Below are 13,847 nucleotides of genomic sequence, written 5' to 3'. Positions count from 1 at the left end.
GACTAATTAATATTAGCTCTACTAATAAAAAGGCGGCGAGCTGGCAGAAACGTTAGCACGCGGGGCGAAATGCTTAGTGGTATTTCGTCTGCCGCTACGCTCTGAGTTCAAATTCCGCCGAGGTCGACTTTGCCTTTCATCCTTTCGGGGTCGATTAAATAAGTACCAGTTACGCACTGGGGTCGATATAATCGACTTAATTCGTTTGTTTGTCCTCTCTGTGTTTAGCCCCTTCTGGGTAGTAAAGAAATAAATATTAGCTCTACTTTTAACCCTTTTGATACCAATCCATCCCTCATTCTAAAATCATATAAATTTAAAACTTTCCTGTTCCAAACACCAGCTTTAAAATGAGTGATATTTTCCTAAATTCTTCATTTTCTAAATTAATTGAAATGAAAGCAGTGTCTTTAAATAAAAAAAATATGGTAACAAAACAGTTAAGATCAGTCTTAATGTAATGCATTTCAATGTCAGATGCTATTAAGATCAGTCTCAATGTTGTTTGTTCGTTAACATCAATAGGCGCCGATGTGGTTGTGTGGTAAGAACTTAGCTTCTGAACCTCATGGTTCAGGGTTCAGTTTTACTGCATGTCGCCTTGGACAAGTGTCTCCTAATCTAGCCTCAGGCTGACCAAAGCCTTGTGAGTGGATCTGGTAGAGGGAAACTGAAAGAAGCCTGTTGTACATGTGTGTGTGTGTGTGTGTTTGTGTCTATGTTTGTCCCCCACCACTGCTGATGTGTTTATGTCCCCCATAACTTAGCAGTTCAACAAAAGATCCCAATAGAGTGAGTACCAGGCTTTCAAAAGTAAGTGCTGGGGATCAATACATTTGACTAAAAATTGTTCGAGGTGGTGCCCCAGCATGGCCACAGTCTAATGACTGAAACAAGTAAAAGATAAAAGATAAAGATATCCCTTGCTAGCCTGGATGTGGATGAAGAGTAATTTTGAGGCAGGAATTTACTGCTGGATACTCTCTCTGTCACCAACCCTTGCCTGTTTTTTCAGAGCAGTTAGTCATAATGTCCACCACATTAGCACTAGAGACAAGGTAGAAGAATATTCACACACACTCACACATGATGAGAAGATTTTGTTATTGTTGCGTTATTATTGCATGAGAAGACCAGGCAGGACAAGTGAGTCCAGCCCACTTATGCATGCCCTTCCTCCCTTGGACACACAAAGACCTGTTGAGGCAAGCGAAGTCGATATCGAACCTCATCCGACGACAGGCACCCATGCCAACCCCCCCTTTGCTTGCGAAGACCTGTTGGGGCAAGTGAAATCGAAATTGAACCAATCCTATGACTGGCACCCGGTAGATGCCAGGACACCTGGACTGGTGGTACGTAAAAAGCACTCTCCGAATCGTGGCCGATGCCAGCGCCGCCTCGATTGGCTTCCGTGCCGGTGGCACGTAAAATGCACCAATCCGACTGGCCGTTGCCAGCCTCGCCTGGCACCTGTGCAGGTGGCACGTAAAATGCACCCACTACACTCACGGAGTGGTTGGCGTTAGGAAGGGCATTCAGCTGTAGAAACATTGCCAGATCAGACTGGAGCCTGGTGCAGCCTTCTTGCTTCCCAGATCCCCGGTCGAACCGTCCAACCCATGGAGAACGGACATTAAACGATGATGATGATGTTGCAATAGATACCAAATTCTTTATTTTCATCTGCCTGACAGACAATCTCATTATTTTCATATTTATTTATTTATTGAACTATTCTCTTTTGCAGACCTACACCGATTGGTACAACAAGTTCTGTCTCCAGATGGGCAAAAGAGTCGTGTTGCTGACAGGTGAAACTGCCACAGATCTCAAACTACTTGCTAAAGTTAGTATCTTGCTTATTAATTTATACAATTAGTCATTTGTGAAGTCACTTGCAAATTAGTCCATCTTATCAACCTCTCTAGTATTGGTACCTATTTCTTTATTACCCACAAGGGGCTAAACATAGAGGGGACAAACAAGGACAGACATAGGTATTAAGTCGATTACATCGACCCCAGTGCGTAACTGGTACTTAATTTATCGACCCCGAAAGGATGAAAGGCAAAGTCGACCTCGGCAGAATTTGAACTCAGAACGTAACGGCAGACGAAATACGGCTACACATTTCGCCCGGCGTGCTAACGATTCTGCCAGTTCGCCGCCTTACCTCTCTAGTATTGGTACCATCATCAAATAGCACTGACTGCACTCTGTGGAGCAGCTGGTGAGAGGACAGGCATCCAGGAGTAGAAACCAAGCTAAATGTTACATACTACCACCACTCTATAAAAACAAGGACTCCCAATAAAGAAATGACTATGATGACCCTTCCGATCCATGCCAGCATGGAAAGTGGATGTAAAGTGACTGATGATGATGATGATTGCCGCCACTGCAGCTACTGGCATTAATGACATTCATCCAACATATGCTAAGATGGTACCAATGTGTATGTTGACATTTGGTTTGCCCTGGTCCAAAGAAATTATGAATTATCTATAAAACAGTTATTCATTCAAATGTGCCGGTGGCACGTAAAAAGCACCCACTACACTCACGGAGTGGTTGGCGTTAGGAAGGGCATCCAGCCCTAGAAACATTGCCAGATCAGACTGGGCCTGGTTCAGCCTTCTGGCTTCCCAGACCCCAGTTGAACCGTCCAACCCATGCTAGCATGGAAAACGGACGCTAAACGATGATGATGATGTAGATTTTTAAAAAAATTTATTTATATGAAATTAAATACTTTTGGGGTTTTTTTATAACAAAAGTTTTTTGTTTTTGTTCTTTGAATTTTAGGGTAACATAATAATCAGCACACCTGAGAAGTGGGATGTGCTTTCACGGCGTTGGAAACAGAGGAAGAATGTACAGAGTGTCAATCTATTTATTATTGATGAGCTTCATTTGATCGGAGGTGATGTTGGCGTGAGTACATCCTATTGATCTTTTAACACTCTCTTTCTGACTCACCTTTATCAATGTCTTGTGTCTCTTTGAACACCTGAGTTGACACAAAACATTGATAAAAAATGTGTGTGGAAGGCCCATGGCCTTGTGGCTAGCATGTTGCACTTACGATTGTCAGATTGTGGGTTCGATTCCCTGGCTGGGCAGTGTGTTGTGTTCTTGAGCAAAGCACTTCATTTCACATCACACTCTGACTTTGTAAAACCCTCAAAGGCCATGACTACCAGACAGCCTCATGGGTTGTAGGATCGTCGCCTGAGTGGTGCAGAGACATCATCTGCCAGGAGGAAGGAATCACCAATAAATGGTAGATGCAGGGACGAGTTGTTGGAGCACATGGCCCCTGCCAACCATTGAGGGAAGGGACAAGTTGATTATATCAACACCAAGTATTTCACACATGCTTATTTTATCGACTCTCAAAACCTGAAAATCATAATGAATGTGGACAGCATTTGAACTTGGAACACCAAGAACCAAAAGAAATGCCACCAAGCACTTTGTCCATTGCAGTAATGATTCTGTTAGGTTGCTTCGTTAATAATAACGATGGACTCTCCTGTCGAATATGATGTATGAGTGTTCAGCTTTTAACGAACGACCTACACAAATTAATTGTTTAGAGTGATCCAATCAATGTTGTCTGAACAGGTGCACTGTGTATGTGATGAAGTGTTTCGCTGGAGAACACAAGACACCACCCAGACTAGGAATTGAAATCACAATCACCAGATCATGAGTGCAACACCCTAACCACTAAGCCATGTGCCCTCACCATTAATGATAATAATGATAATCCTTTCTACTATAGGCAGAAGGCCTGAAATTTGGAAAGGTGGCGGGAGGGATAAGTCAATTACATAGACCCCAGGGTTTTGCTGGTACTTTATTTATCGACCCCGAAAGGATGAAAGGTAAAGTTGACCTCAGCAGAATTTGAACTTGGAACATGAAAATGGATGAAACACCACTAAGCATTTCGCCTGGTGTGCTAACCATTCTGCCAACTCACCACTTTATTAATAATAATAATAATAATAATGGTAATGGTAATGATAGTAAAAATTCTTAATAATTCTTTATAATTTTGGCACAAGGGCAGAAACTTTTAGGGGAAGGAGTAAGTTGAATTATCAGCTCCTAACTTCCGTGGAATTTGAACTCAGGACCTAAAGACCCTGAACAAACATTGCTAGACATTTTGTCTGATGCTCTAATGGTTCTGCCAGCTGACAACCTTGACCAACCTTAATATAAAGAAATACCAAAGTTACCCTCTGAAGAATTTGAAAATGAAATGGTAAAGGGTGAAACTTGAGACTGTTTTCTCTTGTCTTCTACTCCACTGCCTCCCCCCCCTTATACACCGTCTCTCATTTTCTCTCTCTTTCTATTTACAGCCAGTTTTAGAAGTGATCTGCTCTCGAATGAGATACATTTCCTCTCAACTAAACCGGAATATTCGAATTGTGGCTTTGAGCTCATCGTTGTCCAACGCTAAGGACATCGCACAATGGCTCGGCTGCAGTACGGGAGGCTTTTTCAACTTCCATCCAAATGTTCGGCCAGTTCCTCTGGAATTGCATATACAGGTAATCTTTGAATCTAAACAATCAAACAATCCTTCTGATGAATTCTTTATATCTTTATCATCTTTCCTTTATTTTTTTCTTCCTCTGTTGCCTTCAACTTTCGTCTTTTTCCATCTCACCTCTTTTTCTTTGACATCGTTTCCCTACTCTCATCTTTCATTTTCCTTTTGCTTTTTCTCACCTTTTTGTTTCCTAAATTTTTTCATTTTATTCTTAAATTTTAGAGGTTTTTTTTCCTAATTGTTTTTGTAATTTATTTTTATTTTTACTTAATAATTTTCTTTGTTTTTATTTTTATCACCGTAGGGTTTTAATATCAGCCACAACGCATCCCGCATCGTTGCCATGTCCAAGCCTACCTACCAAGCCATCCTGCGTCATTCCACCAAGAAACCTGTCCTGGTGTTTGTTCCATCTCGCAAACAAACTCGTCTCACTGCCATCGACATTCTGACCTTTTGTGCCGCTGACCTACAGCCCAATCATTTCTTGCACGTGCCACAAACCGATCTGGATCCCTTTGTTAGCAAGATCAATGATAAGGTATGTATAGGTTTGTGGATATGTAAAGAAGTGCCGCTCTCCAACTGTGGGACTTGTGGTAGAGGTAGACCCAGGAAGACATTCTCTCTCTTTTACTTGTTTCAGTCATTTGACTGTGGCCATGCTGGAGCACCGCCTTTAATCGAGCAACTAGACCCCGGTACTTATTCTTTGTAAGCCCAGTACTTATTCTATCTGTCTCTTTTGCCGAACCGCTAAGTGACGGGGACATAAGCACACCAGCATCGGTTGTCAAGCAATGCTAGGGGGACAAACACAGTCACACAAACATACACGCACATACATATATATACATATATACGACGGGCTTCTTTCAGTTTCCGTCTACCAAATCCACTCACAAGGCTTTGGTCGGCCCGAGGCTATAGTAGAAGACACTTGCCCAAGGTGCCATGCAGTGGGACTGAACCCGGAGCCATGTGGTTGGTAAACAAGCTACTTACCACACAGCCACTCCTGTGGATATGTAAAGAAGTGCCGCTCTCTAACTGTGGAACCTGTGGTAGAGGTAGACCCAGGAAGACATGGGACGAAGTGGTGAAGCATGGTCTTTGAACTTTGAGCCTCACAGAGGCAATGACTAGTGACTGAGGTCTTTGGTGATTAGCTGTGCTTGAGAAGACCCGCCAAGCCAAGTAAAATTGTAGTCGTGGTTGATGCTGGTGTCACGCAAAGTGCATCTTTTGAGTGTTGGGCCTCACGGAGGGAATGACCGAGATCTTTGGCATTATGTCATGTTTGATAAGAAGACCCTTCAGACCAAGCAAAACTGCAGTCATGGCAGATACTGGTGTCACATAAAAGCACCCATTACACTCTCAGAGTGGTTGGTATTAGGAAGGGCAGCCAGCCGTAGAAAAACCATGTGAAATCAGACTGGAGTCTGGTGCACCCATCAAGCGTACCAGCCCTTGCCAAACTGTCCAACAATGTCCATTTATATTCGTTCCTTCTCTATGTTTGTTTGGGTGAAATGGGTTTTTTTTTTTACATATTTTAAAAGCACCTGTTTTTGCAGTCACTTGCCCTTCCTAACCCAAATTACTTCATCCCTGAATAAAGAAAACTTTCAGAGTTTTTTTTTTTTTTTCATGAACTTATAACTGGAAAGTCCAGCACCTTAACTTTGGAGTCATTGTATCTACAGGGTGCCCCAAAAAGATCTACTCACTCTTTGACAAACAATTACTAATTCGCAGGAATGAGAAAGAACATTAAATTATTCTAAATGACAATAAATAATCGTTTCTACAACAATTTATTTTCCTGAATTTAATTTAACTTTTTGGGATTGTATGTATATCAATAAACATCTACTTGAACACAAAATGCATGAGTACTGGGAAGTCAAAGAGTGAGTACATCTTTTTGGGACAGGCTGTATAATGAATTATCTATTATACACATTATATGTGTAAAATTTGGATATTATTTTTCATCTGTGTATATATACATATATATATATATATATTCCTCTTTTTCTCTGTCTTCTCGCCCTCCCTAATATGTTTGTTCCTCTTTTTCTCTCTCTTCTCTTCTCGCATGACCGCTGGCCAACTATAGCCTTTTCACTTTGGACCAGTGCCACGATAACATCGCTTTCTTCATCTGCCGTAAGGCATTATTTTTCAAATACGCCAGCTGAGTTCAATTCGTCTAAGTCGAAAGACGCCTGTTGTTATGTCCTGTTATCATTATTATTATTATTGTTTTTTGTATTTATATTCGTGTAACATCATCCGTTTTCTGTCCTTGTTTCGTATACATTCGATCCTTTTTCCAAAAAATCTAATGCTCATAGCTTAGTTTTTCCTTGGGGCTGGCCAGATCGGAGCAATCTCAAGATTAACCAGCCGAAATTGCGAGTATGATCCGGTTCTTGATTGAAGATTAGAGGCTTCGAATGACCCGTCCGTGTTTTTTGTATCGTCTATTTGAATGTTTTGCGTTCTTGTCCCATTTTGTATTTTTATATATATATATATATATAGATATATATTTGCACAACAAATATTTAAACGTATATCTATATATATATATATATATATATATATATTTATTTTAATGTATGTATATTTTATATATGTGACAGACTTTAAGGGAGACTCTGAGCAATGGTGTAGCGTATCTACATGAAGGACTCAATGATACCGAACGCAAAGTGATTGAGCAGCTTTTCATGAGTGGAGCAATACAACTGGTGGTAGCTTCCCGCAATCTTGCCTGGGGGATGACCATGACGTCTCATCTGGTCATCGTGATGGACACACAGTACTACGATGGCAAAGCACACTCGTAAGTAATCGTTTCAAATTATATATACGTGAGACCTGGTTGTGTGGTTAAAATGCTTGGGTTTGGGGTTCAGTCCCACCTGCATGGCTTTTGGGGCGAGTGTCTCCTAAGCTGGCCAAAGGTGGCGGCACATGGCCTAGTGGTTAGAGCAGCGGATTCGTGGTCAAGAGATCGCGGGTTCGAATCTCAGACCGGACGATGTGTGTGTTTATGAGCGAAACACCTAAGCTCCACGTGACTCCGGCAGAAGGTAATGGCGAAACTTCTGCTGACTCTTTCGCCACAACTTTCTCTCACTCTTTCCTCCTGCATCTTGCAGCTCACCTGCGATGGACCGGCGTCCCGTCCAGGTGGGGAACCTATACGCCAAGAAACCAGGAAACCGGCCCTTATGAGCCAGGCATGGCTCGAGAAGGAACAAACAAAACAGCTGGCCAAAGCCCTGTAAGAGAATTTGGTAGATGGAAACTGAAAGAAGCCTGTTGTATACTTTGCATGTGTCTGTGTTAGTATCTACATGTCTTGACATTGGTTGATAGCTGTAAATGAATGTCACTGTCCCCCCTCTCTCTCTCTTCTCCAGTTCTCACATCTTTAATGTCCCGCCAGGTAAATGGGTAGGAGGGTAAAACGGTACCTGTATCTACTTGCCTATATTCTCTGTCAAACAGACCACTAAGATTTGTTTTTTTTAAATAATGAAAAAGCTAGTTAAAACTATTGTCATTAAGTTGATATTTGGGAAAACATGAAATATTGAAGAAAAGCTTTAATTCACAAAAGATCATTTTAAAGCAATGTCATTTGTTGCTTGGAAACTGTTGAGTGTTGGCCCAGAAGAATAGCATTCCCTTGAAGACACTTGTCTAAAAGTCTCACACAGTGGCACTGAACCCAAATCTCTTGATTATTAATTGAACTTCTTAGTCTTCATTAAGAACAATTCTGGACCATTTAACCCTTTAGTGTTCAGATTATTCTATCAAACATAATGCCTATTGATTCCCATTGATTTGAATTAATCATGCATTATCTCATATCTTCAAGATCTTGATGGTGTAATTACTTAATGTAGAATAACATTGTAGGGTAGGTGTGAGAGCCTGGATCTGGTCAGTTTGAACATAAAACAGATTAGCTATTTTGGCCGGATATGGCCGGTTTAAATACTAAAGGGTTAAAACTACTATTTAGCCTGGGCAGTACCAGGGATTATGCAAGTGTGTTTGTACAGACATTCATGCATGCATGCATGCAAGCAACACAAACACACACACACACAGTTATCATAGTAGTTGATTTTAAATATGTATATCTTTCTTTTTGGTTGATATATATATAACGGGAAGCTTTATGACAATAAACAAAAGACGAAGGCAGGTGGAGTACAAACAAACAATTGTATTAGTATGGCGCTCAGGAATATAAATAAAACAAGTCTTTTACGTTTCGAGCCTACGCTCTACGACAGAAAGATACACAGAAAAGAAACAAGGAGAGAAAAAAATGCGTGCAGAAGCTAGCGAATCAACATGGCGATCTGTTATATCTTGATATATATATATATATATAGGGCAAATAATAGAGTGGAGAGGATATGAAATCGACAGACACCAGCTGGTAAAACATTCCAGTATATCTATTTATTCCAATGTATCGGATTGATACACACACATGCATTAGTGGTACAGATTATCAAGTGGAAAGAGTAATTGGTAATTGCAAAAACAAGGCTATGGAAGCATATAAGCAGATGAGCATATTTACTCAATTGATATAGGAACTAGCACCTACACACCCATTCGGTTTTATAGACAATATGCTCATTTACTCATTTGTTCATCTGCTCAGTTGATCACTTCTTCCTATGTGCTTCCATAGCCTTGTTTTTGCAATTACCAATTACTAACTCTTTCCACTTGAGAATTGGTACCACTAATACATGTGTGTGTGTATCAGTAAATAGACATACTTGAATGCTTACCGACTGATGTCTGTCGATTTTCATATCCTCTCCACTTTCTTATTTGCCGTATAAATCAAGGGTAAACCACTCAACTGCAGGATTGCCATGCAATAGCTAGCATTTGGGTATGAATAATTGGGTACACTACCAGCAGTATATTGGACAGGTACTATCCCTTAGTTGGTTTCTCAACCTCTAACTCACACAGAAAATATATAGTTTAAACCTGGAAAGGTAATTCTACAACCTGATTGTTTAGTAATTGAAAGACAACCTGTTGAACAGATTATGGATATGATATTGTGTATAATTATTATTTTGCGATTGCATCATGACATTTTATTTTACGCATTTTTTTGTGCTTTTCTGTCGCAGTTATGAAGATTATCCAATCACAGATGTGCTGCAGATGCTCAGCCGTGCCAACAGACCACTCCAAGACCAGGAAGGGAAATCTGTTATACTCTGCCAGAGCTCTAAAAAAGAATTCTTCAAGAAATTTCTCTACGAACCTTTACCTGTTGAAGTAAGTATGTGTGTGTGTTTGGGGATCTTGGAAATGGCTGCATATATATATATATATATATATATACACATACACAGTGTCCCAGAAGTCATGCACCATTCTGGGTTTTCATTTAAAATAATTAAAGCATTTTATTTTATATTTTTTCTGCATGTTTTATTGTAGAGGGTGCTCAATTTGAGCATTTGTTACGATTAATTTCAATAAGGGTGTATTCTTTTAAAAAACCAGGGTGGTGCGTGACTTCTGGGACACCCTGTATATATATATATATATATATATATATATATTTACTGGTGAAGTGGGTCTACTTTGGTTGTGTGGCAGTGTTTGTGGTTCATGAGCCTTACAGGATTTGGTATTTGTCCACTTTTCAACAAATGTGAGCTGAAGTGGTCAGTATAGTTAGTGTGTGTGTGTGAGTGTGTATTGTATTATGTTTTTAGTATGTAGCTTCGACGTATTGTTTATTGTAATCAGATATGATCTTTTTCCTCCGTGCCGGTGGCATGTAAAAAGCACCATCCGATCGTGGCCGTTTGCCAGCCTCGTCTGGCACGTGAAAAGCACCCACTACACTCATGGAGTGGTTGGCGTTAGGAAGGGCATCCAGCCATAGAAACATTGCCAGATCAGACTGGGCCTGGTGCAGCCTTCTGGCTTCCCAGACCCCAGTTGAACCATCCAACCCATGCTAGCATTGAAAGCGGACTGATTTCTTTCTTTCTTCCTTCTTCTAGAGCCATCTTGACCATTGCCTCCATGACCACTTCAATGCTGAAATTGTAACCAAAACCATTGAAAACAAACAAGATGCTGTGGACTACCTCACCTGGACTTTCCTCTACAGACGAATGACACAGAACCCTAATTACTACAACTTACAAGGTAAGCGCCGCTCGCATTCATTGCATCATTCCTCTTTAACAGACATGTTAATGGTACGGTTATGTATTCAGATCTAATCAACCATCCATCACTGATTATTGTTGAGTGGTGGTTGGCATTAGAAAGGGCATGCAGCTGTAGAAACTCTGCCAGAACAAGATTGAAGCCTGGTGCAGCCATCTGGTTCGCCAGCCCTCAGTCATTCGTCCAACCCATGCTAGCATGGAAAGCGGACGTTAAACAATGATAATGATGATTATTATTATTATTATTATTATTATTATTATTATTATTAAAAAAGGCAAGGACGGCGAGCTGGCAGAATCGTTAGCACACCGAGCGAAATGCTTAGCAGTAGTCTGTCTGCTGCTACGTTCTGAGTTCAAATTTCGTTGAGGTTGACTTTGCCTTTCATCCTTTCAGGGTCGATGAAATAAGTGCCAGTTACGCACTGGGGTCCATATAATCGACTATCCCCCATCCCCAAAACTTTCCAAAACCTTATACCCAGAAAAAAAACAATTATTATTATTGTTGTTATTGTTATTAAGGCAAAGGTGGCAAGCTGGCAGAATCATTAGCACCTGGGCAAAATGCTAAGCAGTATTTCATCTGCCACTATGTTCTGAGTTCAAATTCCACCAAGGTTGACTTTGCCTTTCATCCTTTTGGGGTCGATAAGTTAAGTACCAGTAGATGTACTGGGGCCAATGTAATCGACTTAACCCTTATCCCAGATTTCAGGCTTTGTGCCTATAGTAGGAAGGGTTATTGTTATTATTATTATTATTAAGACAAAGGCAGAAAGCTGGCAGAATTGTTAGCCCACCAGGGGAAATGCTCAGCAGTATTTTGTCTGTCTTCATGTTCTGGTTTCAAATTCTGCTGAGGTCAGCTTTTCCTTTCATCCTTTCGGAGTCGATAAAGTACCAGTCAAGTAGGGGGGTGGGGGTGATCATCCTACCCCCTCCCCACAAATTTCAGGTCTTGTGCTTATAGCAGAAAGGATTATTACTGTAAGGGGCCACCTGGCAGATTCATTAGCACACCAAGCAAAATACTTAGTGGCATTTCACAGCATTTTATCTGTCTTTGTGTTCTGAGTTCAAATTCCAGCGAGGTCAACTGTACCTTTCATCCTTTTGGGAGTCGATAAATTAAGTACCATTGTGTGTTTCCAGCGTCGTTGAGATTAACTTTGTCTTTCGCCAGACTTGACCAAATAAAGTACCTGTCAGGTACTGGGATAAGTGTAATTGACTTTACCCCTCCCCTCAGATTTGTTGGCCTTGTGCTAAAATTAGAATTGTTATCAGTGTTGTTGTTCTTCTTTCAGGTGTGTCGCATCGTCATTTGTCAGATCATCTCTCAGAATTAGTGGAGAATACAATCAATGATTTGGAACAGTCAAAGGTAAGGACAGAGAAAAGGAAGTTAACAATTCCTATAACAGGCAGCAGTTTGGCCTGGGCTATAGGCACAAGTGTGGATGTGTGTTTGCAAACTATATGGTTTCAGGTTCAGTCCCACTCTGTAGTGCCTTGGGTCTCTTCTACTTTTTCTTCAAGCTGACCAATGCCTTGCAAGGAAATTTAGTAGGCACAGGAGTGGCTGTGTGGTAAGTAGCTTGCTTACCAACCAGGTGGTTCTAGATTCAGTCCCACTGCGTGGTACCTTGGGCAAGTGTCTTCTACTATAGCCTCGGGCCAACCAAAGCCTTGTGAGTGGATTTGTTAGATGGAAACTTAAAGAAGCCCGCCACATATATATATATATGTGTGTGTGTACGTTTGTGTGTCTGTGTTTGTCCCCCAATATCGCTTGACAACCGATGCTGGTGTGTTTACGTTCCTGTAACTTAGTGATTCAGCAAAAGATACTGATGGAATAAGTACTAGGCTTACAAAGAATAAGTCCTGGGGTCGATTTGCTTAACTAAAGGCGGTGCTCCAGCACGGCTGCAGTCAAATGACTGAAACAAATAAAAGAATAAAAGAAAAGATGGAAACTGCATGAAGCCCATCATAGATCTAAGTGTGTGTGTGTAAGTTGGCATGAATGTTCATAATTCATGCTTGTTACAAGCATTCCCGCCATCATGTTTGTAACAGTTAAATTATATATTATGCACTTTATTGTGTTTTGTTATGCATGTGATAACCTGGTTTGTGGGGAAAATTGTCTTCTTTGAAAGTGATCTGTGGAGCAAAAAAATGTTGGGGTCTGTTGTCTTTTAAAAATAAGAAAAAAAAAAAAGAGGAACAAATCTATGATGTAATATTTCTTGGTGCACATGGCGGCGAGCTGGCAGAAACGTTAGCACGCCGGGCGAAATGCTTAGCAGTATATTGTCAGTCTTTACATTCTGAGTTCAAATTCCTCTGAGGTCAACTTTGCCTTTCATCATTTCAGAGTCGATAAATTAAGTACCAGTTGCGTACTAGGGTCGATCTAATCAACTAGCTCCTTCCCCCAAAATTTCGGGCCTTGTGCCTAGAGTAGAAAAGAATACTTCTTGATGCACAAATCAGAGGAATGGTCATGGCTGGAATAGCTTTGATCATAGGTCTGCTGGATCAGCTTTGATCATAGGTCTGCTGGATCAGAGTCAACCTAGGTTTAATCAAAGAACAATTTGGGAAACTGAAGTTAAACAGCAATTGTATGGAGGCCTGAAGATTGGTAAAAAGATAACTAGCTAGTTAGTACAGTTCTATATTTAAGAGATGAGGAATTATGTACATTATTTACATTTGCCCACGGGCATATGGCGTAGTGGTTAAGAGCACAGGCTACTAACCCCGAGATTCCGAGTTTGATTCCAAGCAGTGACCTGAATAATAATATCGAAAAAATACGTTAGGAATGAGAACCCAGGTTCAAAATTTCCCCAAGACACCTAATGAAGGCTGGAGGGTATATCAGCCGAAACATTGTGTTAACAACAAACAAGATGAGGACAAATATCCGTCAAATGTAAATTATGTAGCTAGTTAGTCCTCTGCCTGAAGAGATACTAAGCACAAATCTTAAGGTC

General features: G+C 40.7%; 1 protein-coding gene and 1 long non-coding RNA gene across 2 annotated transcripts in view; one reads left to right on the top strand and one right to left on the bottom strand.

The window, feature by feature from the left end:
• Positions 1-13,847, top strand: part of LOC115229009 (U5 small nuclear ribonucleoprotein 200 kDa helicase-like) — a 72,892-nt gene that overhangs the window by 48,328 nt on the left and 10,717 nt on the right. Inside the window, 8 exon segments of the mRNA XM_029799438.2 lie at positions 1,751-1,849; positions 2,809-2,937; positions 4,380-4,571; positions 4,878-5,114; positions 7,228-7,430; positions 9,772-9,922; positions 10,663-10,810; positions 12,147-12,223. Of these exon segments, the coding sequence (XP_029655298.1) occupies positions 1,751-1,849; positions 2,809-2,937; positions 4,380-4,571; positions 4,878-5,114; positions 7,228-7,430; positions 9,772-9,922; positions 10,663-10,810; positions 12,147-12,223 (1,236 nt within the window).
• Positions 6,343-13,839, bottom strand: LOC118761289. The gene is made up of 3 exons (XR_004997266.1): positions 13,828-13,839; positions 8,068-8,076; positions 6,343-6,513 (listed from the first exon to the last, which is right to left on the bottom strand). It is a non-coding gene; the product is annotated as an uncharacterized LOC118761289 (long non-coding RNA).

Source organism: Octopus sinensis, unplaced genomic scaffold (assembly GCF_006345805.1).
Source record: "Octopus sinensis unplaced genomic scaffold, ASM634580v1 Contig11558, whole genome shotgun sequence".
NCBI lineage: Eukaryota > Metazoa > Mollusca > Cephalopoda > Octopoda > Octopodidae > Octopus > Octopus sinensis.
The sequence above is the reverse complement of the archived record's forward strand: the minus strand, read 5'-3'. Positions and strand labels throughout refer to the sequence as shown.